Below are 17633 nucleotides of genomic sequence, written 5' to 3' on the forward strand. Positions count from 1 at the left end.
GTGTAATGAAGTGGAATAACACAGGGGGAAAGTATTGAACACGCTAAGAAAAGGCACTAAGGCAAGGAAAGGGAAGGAGCGAGCTGGAATCTGTAAGTAGTTAGAGAGTAGCCTACTTATCCTTTCTATCTGTGCAAATTAATATAAGCTTGGTTAGTAGCCTACATATTGATGGGCTATAAAAAGGTTTTTTATTACCAAGGTGTCACACAAGAAACATTTCATGATGGATAAAAGCAAAAAGCTCTTCCAAGACCTTTGCAACCTTATTGTTGCAAAACCATATCAATGAAACTGGTTACAGATGCATTTCAAAACTTCAGAATCTTCCAGTAAGCAGCATGGGGAGCCATTATCTGCAAGTGGAAGGAACATCACTGCATCATCAACCGGCCATATTTATGACCAGGGAGTCAGAAGGATAGTCAATTACAAGAGCCAAGGACCACTCGGAGAAAGCTCCAGAAAGACTTGAAGGCAGCCAATTCAATTAAACAGTTCTGGAAGTAACTAAAGATCAGGATTCACAAGAGGGACCCCTGGAATCTGTTTAGAACAATGGACCAATAGCACACCTGATACTGTGACTAATAAGTTTTGTCATACAGGAAATGTCTTGAAGCTGTCATTACAAACAAAGGCTTTTCCACAAAGTATTGAAGAAATTTCAGTAGGCACGTTCAATACTTTTTTTCCTCTGTCATTCCATTTTATTACACATAACTCTTATGTTTGGATTTTTTATATGTGTGTTAACGTGTGGTGAACATTTTGAATAGACTCACTGGAAGTTTAGGCTAATTACTGAAAAAACATTTAAGCGTTCAATACTTATTTCCACCATATATTTATTTTACCTGAATATTTTAACTTCCTTCCTTACTTTAAATGTCAAAATGAATGTCAGACGAAATTTAAAGTTTGACTGATTGTGATTTTGTATACAACATAGTGAAAACTGTCTAAGGTCACTCTCACTCTCCCTTGCTAAAGAGCTAAATTGTTTATTCCGCCTGCACGATTCATAAGTAGTCTATCTTTTGTTTACTTAGTTGAGCATCGCTAGTAGGCCTAGTGGACCGCTAATTTTTGTGCTGCTGGTACAATGTCTCTCCAAGGAAGCCAAGTCAGGTTACCAAAAACAAAGGCCAAAACAGGAAAAAGAGAGACAGAGGAAACAACTGCTAATAAACTTATTTCCAAAGAAAGGTGAGCACAAACGTCAAAACACGAAATCCCATGGGGTTTGCTTGAATGTCTCCGCAATCATTAGTGCTAAAAGGAACTGAGACAACCCATTGAAATAGCGGAAAATACATACACATGTAGATGCATCTCGTGATCCATCTCCATCACTTTCAGAAAGACTGCATGGCGCCAGCTTGATTCATGTCCTGTTGTTGGCTAGCCTACATGCTGATCATTATCACTTGGCTAGTGGTTTAAGGCGAGATTTTTTTCTCTCCCTTCCCGTTTCCGTTAGTCTTAACTTTTTTGTTTTACTCAAGTAACGGATGGGATTTTTGATGTAGCGAAGTACAATACTTCACTCAAAATGTAATCAAGTAAAATTTAAAATACAGATTTTATAAACTACTTAAAAAATACAAAATACACAGAAAAACTACTCCATACAGTAACGTGAGTAAATGTATTTCGTTACTTTCCACCTCTGGTAACCAGTCTCACAAAGTGTCAGACATTGCGAGAAGCAGGATCAGTTTACATCCTGCATCCACAGCACAGAGGCAGGCTAACGAAATGCTAGCGATTGTTGCAAAAGTGTAATGGCAGAGCCAGCGAAGAAGCGGCGAAAACCCTTGACGGAAGACGCAAAGAAAAGGAAAAGAACTTCAGACCGAGCGAGGGCTCGCACACATATCGACATGTACAGATGCTAGGGGGAGTTTCGTAGAGAAAAAGCATCAGGCTTGCTTGGTGTCCCTTTAAATGCTGTGATGCTGCAGGGTTATATCATTTTGATAAGTAGTACAAATTTCAGTTGATTTGAACGTTATTAATGATTTGTGTAACAATACCAGCTACTTCCTCTCCACTGACAACTTTTTGGATGTTTGGACATAAATGCTCATAAAAAGAACAAAATAAAGACATGTTTCTGTTATGTTTTTTTCTGCCTTTATTTTAAATATTGAACAAATATTTTGGAAGGTAAATCTTTATATAAAATAATGTTAACAAAGTCAGTTATTATGGTTATGTCGGATTTCAAAATGAGTACAATTCAGTAAACCTGCACAATAAGGTCCTATTAGCATGCTTCAAAACCCACATACAAGTACTGCATGGAATACAGTTCCCAAACTCACTGTGGACACGGTAACGCCCATTTTGTTGAAATAACTGGTCTGTAACTAGATAACTTATATGACGATCCTACTAAGCCATTCAGCCAGTCAGTCTGCAGACTGAGATTTTATCAAGTGGGAGGCGCTGTTTATTTGTGGAGTAACCGATTATCAAAAGGTTTGTCAAAGCAACTCTTGCAGACCAAGTATGCTTTTGAGACATTTTGGTAAAGTATGGCTAAACTTCTCAGGTCCTCGGTTTTGCAGCAAATCAGAAGCCTGTGTCTCTCGTGGAATAGCACTGACAACGGCACATTCGGGTCAAAGAAATGACAGAAGGAAAACACAAATTACCTGCTCGAGAGGAATGTCAGGGAAGAACTACAACGTGCCACCAAGCGCAGAATTTGTAGCAAGAGTTTCTGGAATCGCCACGATGGGTAAATTGCCGTACCGAGAGACCGCAGAAGGTTTAGACGCAGCGTTTGTTGGAGTTCCCATTGACACTGGCACCTCAAACCGACCCGGAGCAAGGTGCAAAGTAGCCTATGTCAGTTGATTGTAGATTAACTTTGTATTTTATGAAAAATTATTGCATGCAAAATAGACATTGCATCTATTAAAGAGCGTGTGTTTAGCTGAAACCCTTCTTATCTAGGCCTCCTAATATTTCTTCACTTCCCTTTTAGGTTTGGTCCACGCCAGATCAGATCCGAGTCTGCAATGCTCAGGGCATACAATAGTGGCACTAGGGCAGCACCTTATGAATCCCTGGTGGTTGCTGATATTGGTGATGTCAATGTCAATGTGTACGACCTGAAAGACACCTGCAAACGAATTCGAGAAGCTTACCACAAAATCTTGGCCACTGGTTGCATTCCTCTGACCATGGGTGAGTCAGCATGTGAGATATTCCTTACAGTACATAAAAGTACATTGTTAGCAATATGGTATGATTCTTCGGTTACTCTGCTAAATAGGCCTGCATGCTTAGTTTGGGTTCCTGATTTAATTATTCAACCCTGTCTTGTATGAAAAGCACAAAGGTTACAATGTGCTATGTTCATGACAGTCACTCTCACTTTGAATGGCTTTTGGCCTCTCAACAATAATTAACTTTCCCGACCTCTATTAAAGTGTTCTTTGTACCTCTTAGTTCATTTCTCAGCCGGCATATAGCATGGAATGTGCAGTGGAAAATACAGATGGCAGCAGGAGGGGACAATTATATGATGACTGTATTGCATGATATTCTCAGGGTCCCTGCAATATAAATGGTACTGACAGAGCAGAACATGCCGGGACCCAGTAAGCCCATGACATTCTCTATTCCTGTATTGACAAGAAATAGAACACAAATGCATCGAGCTTATAGGGTAAACCAGTCCAATCTCCTACCCGTACCACATCAACCTCAGATTTCCCCCATGGATCATATTTCCCCAACACCTTACAGCAAAACTAGCACTCCTAAATATCAGATCTCTTTCAAACAAATCATTCTTCATTTATGATCTAATTTGCACACACAACCTTGATTTTTTACTTTTAACTGAGACATGGTTAGATCAAGCAAACAGTGCTGCTACTCTCATCGAATCAGCTCCCACAAACTTCAGTTTCTTGAGTGCTACCAGAGCAAATAAAAGAGGTGGGGGGATAGCCACAATTTTCAAGACGTCTTTTCAGTGCAGTCAGTCGTCATTCGGTGACTTTACTTCATTTGAATATCTGTGTGCATGCATTAAGTCTTGTCCTCAGATTTTATTACTGACAATTTACAGGCCTCCAAAACATTCAGCTAAAGTTTTTCTTGAAGAGCTAGGTGAACTGCTATCAGTTGTTTGCATAGAGTTTGACTGTCTTATTATATCAGGGGATCTAAACTTGCATGTGGATAATCCTGAAAACAATTATGCCAAGGAGTTCATTGCACTAATCCATACTTTCTCCCTAACACAGCATGTACAGGGGCCAACACACTCTCGCCATACCCTCGACCTTGTTATCACAAAGGGTCTCGATGTCTCTACAGCTGTTAAAGACCTGGCCTTATCTGATCATTTCTGCGTGTTCTTTGATGTGTCTATGTCCCCACACACTCAAAACACAGCTATGATGGTAAAAAGGAGAATCATAAATGATCAGACAAGTGCTCTCTTTGAGCAAGCACTTTAACTAAAGTCAAGTCAACTGTCAGACTCTGAAGACTTATTTGATCACTTTAATGCAAAAATGGCAAACATTATGGATGACATTGCTCCATTACAATTCAAGAAAGTTAAGGACAAACAGAAAGCACCAATGCACCATGGAGGCAAAATCCAGCAGTTAAACTTCTAAAGAGTGTAGGAAGACTGAAAGAAAATGGCGTAAATACAAACTTCAGATCCACTATGAAATCCATAAAGAGATGCTCCACACATATAACTCTGAAATATGCAAAGCAAGACAGTCCTTCTTTTCTAACATTATCAATAGAAGTTCAAATAACACTCGTATTCTATTTTCAACTGTTGATAAGTTAACAAATCCCCCCTCACCATTAGCGCCTGAACTTCTCTCAACTAATAAATGAGTTGCAATGAGTTTTCATCTTTTTTTAAAGGTAAAATTGACAAAATCAGACTCAACATATCTGCTCAATCACAAATTCAACAACCTGAACTTCCAGCAACAAACAGAGGGAAACTAAACTTGATGTCAGAGTTCAGCTTGATAGACTCTGAAAACACTTGAAAAAAAGCGGTACAGAATCTCAGCCCTTCCACATGTGTCTTAGATACTCTGCCTACCAATTTCTTCAAAACTGTTTTTCACCTCATAGCGGCGGATGTCCTTCAAATTTTAAATGTATCACTGCTGTCTGGCACTTTTCCTAAGTCACTGAAAACAGCTGTTGTAAAGCCACTTCTCAAGAAGAATAACCTGGATGCCTCCATGCTAAACAATTACAGGCCCATATCCAATCTACCTTTTATTGGCAAAATTATTGAAAAAGTAGTCTTTAATCAATTAACCACCTTCCTAACATCAAATGGGTATTTTGATTACTTTCAGTCTGGTTTTCGGGCAAATCACAGCACTGAAACAGCTCTCATTAAAGTTTCCAATGACATGCACCTCAACACAGATTCAGGTAAAACATCAGTCCTAGTGCTACTGGACCTTAGTGCAGCATTTGACACTGTTGATCACAATATTTTACTACACAGACTAGAACACTGGGTTGGATTTACAGGCATAGTTATCAGCTGGCTAAAATCATATCTACAAGAAAGGAGCTTCTTTGTTGCCATCGAAACTGTACCTCAACACCAACGTCCTTGACCTGTGGTGTTCCCCAGGGTCGATCTTGGGGCCACTATTATTCAACCTCTATATGCTCCCACTTGGACAAATCATTCAAAATAATTTGATTTCATATCATAGCTATGCAGATGACACACAAATTGACTTAGCTCTATCACCAAACAACTATGGTCCTCTTGAATCTATGTGTCAGTGTATAGAACAAATCAACACCTGGATGTCTCAAAATTTTCTTCAGCTGAACAAAGAAAAAACTGAAGTAATTATATTTGGTAAAAATGAGGAAAGACTTAGGGTTGCCACTCTCCTTGACACAAAAGGGTTGAAGGCAAAGGATACTGTTAAAAATCTTGGTGTATTAATTGACAGTGATCTAAATTTCAACAGCCACATGAAAGCGATAACTAAATCAGCTTTTTACCACCTCAAAAATATTGTCAAACTGAGAGGGCTGATGTCAAAACATAACTTAGAAAAACTCATTCATGCATTTATCTCCAGCAGGGTTGATTACTGCAATGGACTGTTCACAGGCATTCCTAAAAAGACTATTAAACAGGTTCAGGTGATACAAAATGCAGCAGCTAAAACTAAAAGAACTGACCACATTACTCCAATTCTTAAGTCCTTGCACTGGCTTCCAGTAAGTCACAGAATTGACTTTAAAGCACTATTGCTTGTTTATAAATCAGTAAATGGAGCAGGACCTAAATACTTGTCAGACATGCTTCAGCAGTACACACCTTCTCTTCCTCTCAGGTCCCAGGTGAAAAACCTGCTAGTAAAACCTACAGTTAGAACTAAACACGGTGAAGCAGCTTTTAGCTGCTATGCAGCTCAGCTGTGGAACCAACTTTCGGATGACATTAAAAAGGCCCCAACTGTAGCCAGTTTTAAATCTAGACTTAAGACCAAACTGTTCTCAGGCGCTTTCTGCTAACTGTGCCGAAGTTACAAATTCTGAATCTGCCTCGATAATTATTCTACTTTGTCTTTTATTACTTTTTTTTACTACTTTTGCCTTTGTTTTTGCTTACTAATTATTCTTTATTTTTAAATGATTTTACCTTGTGTTTTATGTTTTCTTTTTATTATAATCTTTACCTTTTAATTATTCTTTGACTATATTGCCCTTCTATGCTTTTATTTGTTATTATTGTTTGGTTTTGTTTATGTAAAGCACATTGAATGACCTCTGTGTATGAAATGTGCTATATAAATAAACTTGACTTGACTTTGTAAGTGATTAAGTTAGTAACATCTGCCTTATAGGAGGAGATCACACCATAGCATATCCAATTCTCCAAGCAGTGGCTGCCAAGTAAGTATGATCCAATATGCCATTATTACCTATGGCTTACACTTTGTAACACCAACCTGAGTAGCAGATTCCCTATATGGACTCATTTATGTACTATATCCCCACTAACAATACAAAAAATGCACCCACGTGCTGAGTGTTTGAGTGCCACACTGATCTCATATAAACTATGTTATGCATATGACTATGATAAGTTTATTATTCTCCCCTAACAACTACTGAACACCTGAAACCCAGACACGGGCCAGTTGGTCTAATCCATGTGGACGCCCACGCTGACACAAGTGATGTCGTCTTGGGTGAGAAGATTGGTCATGGGACACCCTTTCGACGTTGTGTGGAGGAGGGGCTTCTAGACTGCAAGAGGGTGGTCCAAATAGGTCTGCGTGGAACAGGCTACTCCCCAGACGCCTATAAGTGGAATCGTGCTCAGGTAACACATCTTCAGTGAACACACCCTGGAACTGGAATTTGGAATTTATCAGATGTGTCATTAAATTGTCACGACTTCCTAAGAGTACTCACATTGTCACATGCATTCAAAATCCACCATTATGTGTGTTGATGTGTATGTGATGAGTAGGGTTTCCGCGTTGTCCAAGTAGAGGAGTGCTGGCACAAGTCACTAGTGCCCCTCATGGCGGAAGTCCGTGCTCAGATAGGGAGTGGGCCGGTGTACCTCAGCTTTGACATCGATGCTCTGGACCCAGCCTACGCTCCAGGCACAGGGACACCAGAGATCGCCGGCCTCACACCTATCCAGGTTATCAGTTACAATCATGCATCCACATTAAAGTTGTATGTGTGTAAAACACAGATAACCTTAGATATAATAGATCCTCTCTTTTTTTGCATGTAGGGTCTGGAAATCATCCGTGGTTGCCGTGGGTTGAACCTCGTTGGCTGTGATTTGGTGGAGGTTTCTCCACCATACGACACCACAGGTACTAAGGAGCCAAAGGGTTTTTACTCATTTTACTCATTATGTCAGATAATAATGCCTCTATGGCTATGGTCACTGAGATAATAATGCCTCTATGGCTATGGTCACTGAGATAATAATGCCTCTATGACTGGTCTTTTTTCCTTCATAGGTAACACTGCATTGACAGCTGCCAACCTCCTCTTTGAAATGATGTGTGTCCTTCCCAATATAAAGTATTATTGATTTTCTCGATAGCTGCTTTTGATGAAAATGTGATCTTTAATTGTTCTCTGTGTTGCCATGTAATTTAATAAAGTTTGCACATAAAACAAATGTCTTGGGAGGTTGGAGAAGTAGTGGGGGTTAAAGATGTAAGGTGAAATCTTTTTAATTTTGTCCCTGGGTGCTTTGTATAATACTGCTTGATTTCAAAGTCAGTTGAGATAAAATAGTTGAGATGAAATATGTTGTTAGATAATTATATTTGACACCTGACACTGATTTCTACATTCATATACAAAATAAAAATACATTAAAAAAAATCTGACAACATGATGTTCAAAATTTTGTTAAAAACATGATATTGACAAAAAATAAACAATTCTCTTTCTTCACAATGATATATGTAATGACTTCACAAATGAGATGTAGTCTATATTAAATACTATCAGCTCATTTAATATACTGTATTTGCCAGGAAACCAGCCTGTCCAATATCTTCCTGTTATAAAGAGTTCTCTATGGTAAAATTATATTAGCCTAATCTCAATATCTGTGACAGATCCTTGCCATCATTCAATACAATGACTTCCAAAAGTTATTAAAATTCAATTACAGATGTTCAGTACTGTAATTCTTTGTCTGATCTGTCTGTGTGCTCACTACTAGTGTGAGTCCATGTAAGACTATTTGAAGGCCTTATAGCCACCACCAGATTTAATGCTGTCTGCTATATGAAGAAAAACAGAGACAAGGCTGCAAAATGTCACACAAAACTGGACAAAAATAAGATCTCATCTCTTTTTCTGTAAATCAGGAAATGTATCTTTCAATTCATACCATCTCATTTAAATGAAATGGTTTCATGAAGCAAAAAGACTGGACAACTTTGGCAATCATTCTAGAACATTAAACAGCAAGGCTGAATGACCTTTAAGTGTCTTGTATTCTGCAGTTTCAACAGCCAATAAGCCCAATTTGCTCCCAAGTGTGAAGTTCAGGGCTTATCTGAATTCACATGATTCCCACTCAGGCCATGTATATGTCTTTTTTAGACTTGTACTGATCCACGGTAAGCTATCTTCCTTGCTATGGTCATCCTTCCATGTCATGATCTGTTTTATGTGATGATGATTTGGGAGAGCCAAACAGTAAATATATGTTTACATTTCGAGTCACGTCGGGCTGCATTGCTCTCAGAGAGAACTAACTAACCAGTTCAGTTACAGGCAGTATGTCCATACACACAATTGAATAGCTGCACTGTCTCTTTCTTGATTATATGTTTGTTCAACTTACAATATGAATATTTACTGTGGATGTATTGGTCCTGGTTTGATCTGTGGTCAAAATATTATTACTTCCTTAGTCCCTTATCTGCAGCACAGATAATCCAGACCATAAAATGCCTTTGCTACATGAATTCTCTCTAAAAAGGTGTTGGGGGGGGGGGGGGGGGCAAATGCAACAAAAGTCACCTTTTTTACAAACAAATCCAAGTGAAAATGCTAAAATTCAACTGCATCTAAATGCTTGTAGACTGTGGGTGTATACAGTACATGTGCCAACAAAGGTTAGTTAGGTTAATGGTACCAAAGGTTAATGGTATCTGTGGGCCGCCAATAATCGTCTCAGAAATTATAAGTATAGATAATACTTGAATAAGATGTGTAAGGTCTAGTAGCACTCTACGGTTAACCACAGTGATCTGACATATAGAGATACATAAAGAGCAGCAAACACATTGCTCGATGGTGTTTTATGCCCCCAACGTTGTCTTCCAGGCAGCGCTGCCACCGCTGACTTAAAGGCTCCTAATCCTAAACCTAACCCCAACCTTAACCCATGCCTAACCATAGTGCCGTCCAGGCAGCGCTGCCTTGAAGACAACGTTGGGGGCATAAAACACCAAGAAACCAAACACATCACGGCATGCTAAGGAAAGGTGACATGACTTATTCCAACTGCTTGAGCTGCATTGAGGTCTACCAGACCCTGCCTGCAACCTTTCATTACCCAAAACAATGCTCAATAACTAAGTCAACATACCCAGCCTCCAACTTAAGCCGGGCAGACACTGTGCATTTTTATCAGTTGCATACGACCTTGTAACTCACACCACATGTTTCAATCAGACGTGAATTCCGCGCTCACTCTGTAAAACAGCCGACAAAATGTTCTGACAGAAATCCGATCAGATCGGACTGGAGAAGAGCTGAAACGTTGGCTGTTGCAGCCTTTAATCTGGCGTCATGAGCCTTTTCAAAATACGATCGGATCGGACTGGAGCAGAGCTGAAACGTTGGCTGTTGCAGCCTTTAATCGGGCGTCTTGAGCCTTTTCAAAATACACAACAAATCGGACAGGAACGTGGCCCGAATCAGGAGTTTGACGGATCTGACTGATTTGGGGCTAAATCGGGTCAAAAGCGCACAGTGTTTGCTTGGCAAAAGGCAGTAAGTCACAAACACAGAACCATTCTGGTCCATGCACATAAACATACCACAGTGACTGTGAGAAACCCTCTGCCATTAAATAGTGTACATGCCTTTTTTTCTGAAGAGACTACAACCAGAGATCAGCCAAACCCCAATCCCTCTACACACAAGGGTTTACTTAGTGACCGTGATCTTGTCCAGGCCAGGCCAGGCAGGGATGTAGTACCGTGGCAAGGTTCCCTCTATGAGCCTCTCCATCCAGAGGCCAAGCCGGTCCAGCTTGTGGTGGATCTGCAGTGTCGTGGAACGGGAGCGTGACGTCCCTTTCCGTGACTGGTGCTGGTGCTCGTCACGCAAGCTTGACCTGGACCGAGTCCCCGTAGTGGCCCCTTCCTCCTCAGACCTGTCAGGGTCCTCCCCAGTATAGACAGGCCTGAAGAGACACAGATATCTCTTGTGGCCGTTGAGAGCCAGGACATAGCCTGTGTAGTCTACCTTGCGGTTGCCGCTCTCGTCTTCGTCAGTATCAATCTGCATGGTGTCCTGGGCGAACTCCAGCAGAGTGTCCATCCACTCACTGTGCTTGTCCACATTTAGAAAGGAGAAGTGCAGCGTCAGGCTTCTGAGGAGGAGACATTGGCATTAAAACAGTTAAACTGTGACACGTGTGAGCGCTGTGTATTCCTTAATAACTTTTTTTACCAGATGTAATCAAGAAGACCATGAGAAGACTCACCCTGTAAATGAATACACCTCCTTAGCAAACTTGCTCAGTAGAATGTTTTTGGAAGCGTCTGTTAGGACCAGTACAACATTGGTGTGCCCTGGCCTTAATTTCACTAGGTTGCTCATGTATGTGATGTCAGTCAACTCTGTCACCTCCACAAAGTTCTTCTTTGGTTGACGACTGTGGATGTGGAACATGTGGAAATGGACTCTTTTGAAGTTATAACACAAAGCTGAACTATCAAGATATAAACTCTTTTTTAAAAGAAAATGTAATTTTTTTCAGAAATTACACATAACATTGTAATTAGATTTTTCCAGCAAAAGAGTATAAGAGTAACATCCTTTTAGCAGTAGGCCTAGTACTATATTAGTACACAAAAAAAAACATTTGAACATTTGAACATAGAACTATATATGTTACAAACACTGTTTTCTACCTTGATGTGCCGGTATTGTTGGGTGACCCATTTTCTGTCTTTGAGGCCTCTTTTGATTTTGTTTTTGCTGGTATCTCTTCACTCGAATCACTGATATAACACAGAGTCATTAAAAACAACTCATTACAATATCAATGAATAGCATTAGGCGTCAGTTTTATATTCAAGACATATCCAACAGAGCTAAATCCTAGGGCTCAACAGTGGTGTCTGGTGTCTCAGACCCACCCACCTCCACACTCATGATGGCTTCTCTACCAAAAAAAGTCACAAATTCTTCTGTCATTCTTTTTCATTGTCGTGGCCGTTTATGATCCGATCAGGAACATAACCAGCCAACAGGCAAGCCATTGATGTATGGCTGACTCATATGAATTCAAGTTTTAAACTATTTTGCAACCATCAAAGAGGTTTGCAGAGATGCTACAGATAGAATCATCTCATCAGATGACGTGCACACAAAGACCTCGGCTGTATGTCTAGATAACAAGTCACTAACAATTAATTAGCTATTCCTGCAACCTAATCAAAATACAATGGAAACAATGCACAGCATAAACACAGTGGCAATTTGTGGAATGGTAGCACCAGGTTAGTCATCTAATTCTTCCAAGTGTAGAATTCCAAATCTAGACATTTAGGATAAACATATGCAAGTGTTGTACCTGAAGGCCTGGATGACAACGGTGCCAAACAAGATGAATAATGCTGAGAATATCAGTGACAGCAGAGGCATCATCTCACGCCTGCATTAATAAAAACAAAATGTTAGATGCTTAGAGTAGCCACACTTAAGACTCAAACCTATCAAGTCAAAAAAGCTTGGGAGAGTTACAAAGACATGTAGATAGATAGACAAAATAATGTCAGCCAGAGAATGATTTGCCACAAAGCAAGATGTCTGACTTGTTTCACTATTAGTGTTGTAATACTCAACTCCGGTCTTGGTCTCGAGACCATTTTTTGCTTACTCAGTCTTGTCTCGGAATTGAAAGCAAAAATATTCATTCTTGACTCGGTCTTGGCCTACATTGGAAGGAGGCAGAAGGAGGAGCGAGACCACGTGACCTTTCCCCCCCATTTTTTTATTGTGTATATTTCATGGTATATTCTAAAATATCCACCATTACAAATATTCTTTTTTTAATACAAATTATAATATTGACTGCCGTTAAAATATATCCTATGCCGATAAAACTATGGTCCTATGCTGCGCAGTGCAAAAGTTTTGAAAGATACAATCTTTGTCCAAACTGCACAGCAGTTATTCTGGAGAGGGTTGAAGTAGCCTGACCTATGGTTTTTGCCTAATCTGTCATTCCAATGCATGCCTTTGGTTGTGATAATCAATGAAATGAGTGAGCAATCCGCAATTATTAAATTTGATTACTTGAACCACAATACATTCATTTCTAAAAGAAGAAGCACAGCGCAGAGTGCAAGTTTTATCAAGCTGATAATGGAGACATCTGGAACCTCTTTTTTTGGTCCGTCTTGAAGTGTCTTGACTCCTTAAAGACTCGGTCTCGACTCGATCTTGCCTCCTCAAAGACTCGGTCTTGGCTGCATTTTTAAAAACTTGGTCTCGACATATGCGGTTTCGTCCCCATCACTACTGACTCAGCTAAATATAACACCTAACACCACATCTACCATAACACCTCAGCAGTGCCACAGGCTGATTGCCTTCATACACACCCCACATTGATGCAGTAATTTGTGCAAGGGCAGCCAGAACAAGTATTGAGTGTATAAACTATTTTAGATTAGTCAAATTAGTTCATTTATTTTCAAAAGGTCGACATTTCTGTATTATAACCTCCTTATTATAATATTTTGAGATACTCATTTTTGGTTTTCCGACAATATTCTATTTGTTTGAGACCCACCTGTATATATGTAGGACTTAACAATAAACTGTGTAGTTGGTAGGGCTACAACAGTAAATGGATTGATCAATTAGTTATCAACTATTAAATTAATCTCCAACTATTTTGGTAATTGAAAAGGAGAATCTCAAAATGCTCTGATTGCAGCTTCTCATACTTTAAAATGTTCAGCTTTACTTGCTCCTCTATTACAGTAAACTAAATATCTTTAGCATGTGGATAAAACAAGTAATTTAAGTACATAATATTTAGCTTTGCAAAACATTGTTTGACAGTTTTCCACCATTTTCTGACATTTTAATTAATCAAACAAGTAATCGATTAATTGAGAAAATAGTTAGTTAGTTGCAGTCCTGGTAGTTAATTACATCATATACAACTCAACTTTACTATAGCTATTATTGTTAAGTGTCACAAATTATATTAGATGGTTGACAGAGTAGAGTATTAAGAATCATATAAATATTACACAACAAATGGATCTGGCAGATGCTTCAAGGCAAAATGCTACAACTCACCAATTATTGTGAAGAAGGTCTTCAATAATTTCTGTCAAGTAATCATATGCTGTGAATACCCATCGAATTAGAAACATCTAGAAAGAAAAAAACAATTCAACAGTTAAGAGCTTTTATGACAGCTCTTATTTCAGCACATAAAACAGTCTCTTTGTCATTGTAAGACATATCACTGTACATTGTAAAACTACAACACTTTAATATGTAATGACACTCAAACTCATCTGGGACCAAAATCTAGGCCAGTGCTAATTTTTCTTTTACTAATGTTCCATTTCAGGAAGGCTCTGAGGAGACTCCTGAGAGATGCCAGTGGGGGGGGGGGACTCACAGAGGCAAACTCGTTGTTGAGTTCTGGTAGTATGGCGTCGTGGTTGAGGACAGAAGGGTCCTTCTGGAGCCGCTGCAGCTCTTCCAGTAGCCGGTGCTTGTCCTCCTCGCTGCCGTTCCAGCCGCTCAACACAGGCTTGTACAGGACCTTGCCAGCTCCGTTTCGCCGCTCCAGAATAACCACCTCAGCGCACACAGATGGGCAGACAGATTTACCATGACACCAGAAATAAGCTGCACTACAATGATATTTACAGCCATGATGTCCACTTCACTGATCTGAGCACAGCCCAGCAACAAAAACCTGCAAGGATGATTGACTGTGTCTGGAAGTCTGGTGGAAGCTTATTTATTTTCGGAAGCCATCAGGATCAGACTGCAAAAAGGTTTAAACCTCATGACCTTCAACCTGTCCTTAGTCTTACAGTAGAAAGCGTGCCCATACACACCTGTGGAGGGGTGCTGTCCCTGCTCCTCAGCAGCGTGTCACACAGGGCCTGCTGCTGTCGCTGGTACACGTAGGCAAATCTCAGGACCTCGTTGGTGTTGGTGGAGGCCAGGGAAAGGAAGGCCTTATTACCAGTGGAAAAGGACTCCTCTTCACTCGTGATCAACAACACACAGTATCTGGGAAACATATTGAATTGAAAGAGCATGTGTTAGAATTTAGCTCAGCGCATAGTCTTAGTTCTGTTTCTGTGGCTCTGCTAGAAAAAAATAATGCTGAACATGACTCACTTCCTGCGCCGGTGAAACTGTTTCACAGGACAAAGCTCATCAAAGACCTTTTGATTCACCAACCGAGGAGCCAAGAGGAACTTGTTATTTGATATGAATTCATCAATTATTGTTTTTTTCATCCCCTTAGCCTTGGAAGAGAAAAAAAATAAATACTGGTTTAAATAAAATACTGGTTTAAGACAGTATCAAGGTAATTGACATTGTAAAAATCTTATAACAATTCCAGATGGGAAGAACATGCATCAGTGTTAATTAAGACAACAACCAAACCTGAATAATGTCTGCGGGCTTGTCTGTATTTTCCTTAAACACAAGCATTGTTGGAGCATATGTATTAATGTTGAACTGTCTCAGTAGGTTCGCTGTCTCTGTAAGGCCCTGGTCCACATACCCAAATTGCACATAGTCTTTATAGGCAAATGCAGTCAGCTGAAAAAGAAAAAATACTGAGTTTATGTAAGTTTTCACGTTATTGTGGATAAATTCATAGAGTTTGCAAGTAACTCAGTACCTTATATAACAGTGGGACAATGGGAACTTGGTCGAAAAGAAGGACGTGGGGTTTGTTGATTGCATGCCAGCTGTTTAGAAACTGGTGGTTATTCCTGTCTGTCACCTGAAACATTGATGTATATTTCCAGTACTTTTATGTGAAACGATTCACCGGACAGAACAAATACAAATAGGGAATTTGCAGACATAAAATAAGAGCTACTGGGAGCTACTGTAAATGCGAGAGGACATTTACCTTCTCAACAAGTCTTTGTGGGAGCAAGTCCTCTACAAACTGCCTGAGGTGTTGTCGTACCACAGCATAGTGGAAAAAGGTCACCTTGCCATTTATAACACCAAGTATGGATGGGGTACGATGTGCACCAAGGTGATTGGCCAATCGTCTCTCATAGCCAACATCCACCACACCTATGCCAACACCTAACAATGAAATAAAAATGCATTAGTTGCACATGATTAACACTCTATGGACAACACAGTCAGAGAAGACAAATGGCATGTGTTCATTAGTACATACCCAGAGGCTCCAATTCCTCCACACTCTCTTTCCACACTGGCTCAATGTGGATGCAGCTGAAGCACCAATCAGATGTTATTTTGATCAAGTAGGGTCGCTTAAAGCTGTCAGGTGTGATGTCATTAATGTATTGATTGAAGTGAAGCATGTATTTGCTGTCAGCAAAGTCTCTGCCATCCTTGGCATTGAAGGGGAAATGGAAGAAGGTCTCATCAAAATAAAAATGGTCGTGAAATGGGTGGTGTCCATGATGCCCAAACGGCTGAGTGTCATCCGTCTGTCCAAAACGGTCATAGTTCGATCTCTTCTCCTCACTGGACAGGATCTGGAGAGACAGAACACATTCAAAATCTACATCAATTGATCTATAAAATACAGTGTCTAGGGAGGCAGCCTTTATTCAACTAGACACAAATTCATACATTGTCAAGATACATGCATTTAAGAATGTTTCCAATGTTTCTATACCTCATATGATTTGGTGATCTTGATAAACATATCCTCAGCTTCTGGATTTTTGTTTTTGTCTGGATGCCTAGCGGAGAAATTCACAACTTTTAATGTGAGATGTTTTCAGAATTCATGATCATCCACTATGAGTAAGATGAAATGTTACCATTCTTTGGCCAATCGCTTGTAGACTTTTTTAATTTCAGCTTGACTGGCACTTTTTGTGACCCCAAGCACCTTGTACGGGTCAAAAGGAGGGACTGATTCCACCAGGTCAAACAAGAGAGCACAGATGACCACAGCTGGCAAGGTCAAGGGTGTCTTCAATTCCACCATGGTTTGTGGCTGAAAAGATATGCAAGCATATAGGCTACATTTAAAATTTTAGGCTACATTTGAATCAAATTAGATAGCCTACAGCAATGCAATAAATGAGATTGACTACGACTATGACTACGAATGATGATGTAAAAACCTATTCATGGATGTAAATGCAGTTAAGCCCGATAGCTATTCGACCCACACGTGGAGCACGTTACACATATTGCTGAAGTGTAAATATCAAAAGTATGCATGCTGCATGCTTCAAGATGAACAATTCTGTAGCTGCCAACATACAAAACTATGTAGCCTACGTCAGTCAGTCACTTGTCAAATAATGTTGACAAACAGTGACAAGTGTCCATAACGAATTCAATTTCCACAATATGGTAAATCGAGGCAATATTTTACACTTCCATACGATAAATTAACGTCAAAGATAACGTGGCTATATTTTTTACAATTTAACAGTTCAGTTTGGTCAGCACATGCCACTTTCAACTCACCTGAGAGTATATGCACTACCGTTTTACGAAATTCATATTTAAGCCTTGACCTTGACCACAGACAAGTATCTCTACGAATGGAATGATGCGTTTCACTGTTTACAACATCCCGATTCTCCCAGATATTCCCGTTACAGTCCTTCCGCGACTGTCAACTC

General features: G+C 39.8%; 2 protein-coding genes across 4 annotated transcripts; one reads left to right on the forward strand and one right to left on the reverse strand.

The window, feature by feature from the left end:
* The first annotated feature begins 2395 nt into the window (after positions 1 to 2395).
* On the forward strand, positions 2396 to 8189 carry agmat (agmatine ureohydrolase (agmatinase)). The gene is made up of 7 exons (XM_048240502.1): positions 2396 to 2843; positions 2999 to 3201; positions 6894 to 6942; positions 7180 to 7375; positions 7526 to 7705; positions 7802 to 7886; positions 8037 to 8189. The coding sequence occupies exons 1-7, from the start codon at positions 2518 to 2520 to the stop codon at positions 8108 to 8110; spliced, it is 1113 nt and encodes a 370-aa protein (XP_048096459.1). The 5' UTR covers positions 2396 to 2517; the 3' UTR covers positions 8111 to 8189.
* Positions 8161 to 17631, reverse strand: dnajc16 (DnaJ (Hsp40) homolog, subfamily C, member 16). 3 transcript variants are annotated; one of them, XM_048240499.1, is made up of 15 exons: positions 17476 to 17631; positions 16815 to 16993; positions 16667 to 16733; positions 16199 to 16523; positions 15917 to 16101; positions 15680 to 15784; positions 15439 to 15597; positions 15166 to 15296; positions 14877 to 15054; positions 14429 to 14611; positions 14098 to 14174; positions 12356 to 12436; positions 11691 to 11780; positions 11261 to 11431; positions 8161 to 11143 (listed from the first exon to the last, which is right to left on the reverse strand). In XM_048240499.1, exons 2-15 carry the CDS (start codon positions 16982 to 16984, stop codon positions 10699 to 10701), a joined length of 2367 nt encoding a protein of 788 aa, XP_048096456.1. In that variant the 5' UTR covers positions 16985 to 16993; positions 17476 to 17631; the 3' UTR covers positions 8161 to 10698. The 3 variants fall into 3 exon arrangements, with proteins under 3 accessions (XP_048096456.1, XP_048096454.1, XP_048096455.1); XM_048240497.1 differs by having other exon boundaries at positions 8333 to 11146; positions 17476 to 17630; XM_048240498.1 differs by having other exon boundaries at positions 8333 to 11146; positions 16815 to 17018; positions 17476 to 17623.
* Between the last annotated feature and the right edge of the window lie 2 nt (positions 17632 to 17633).

This window comes from Alosa alosa, chromosome 4 (assembly GCF_017589495.1).
Source record: "Alosa alosa isolate M-15738 ecotype Scorff River chromosome 4, AALO_Geno_1.1, whole genome shotgun sequence".
Classification (NCBI taxonomy): domain Eukaryota; kingdom Metazoa; phylum Chordata; class Actinopteri; order Clupeiformes; family Clupeidae; genus Alosa; species Alosa alosa.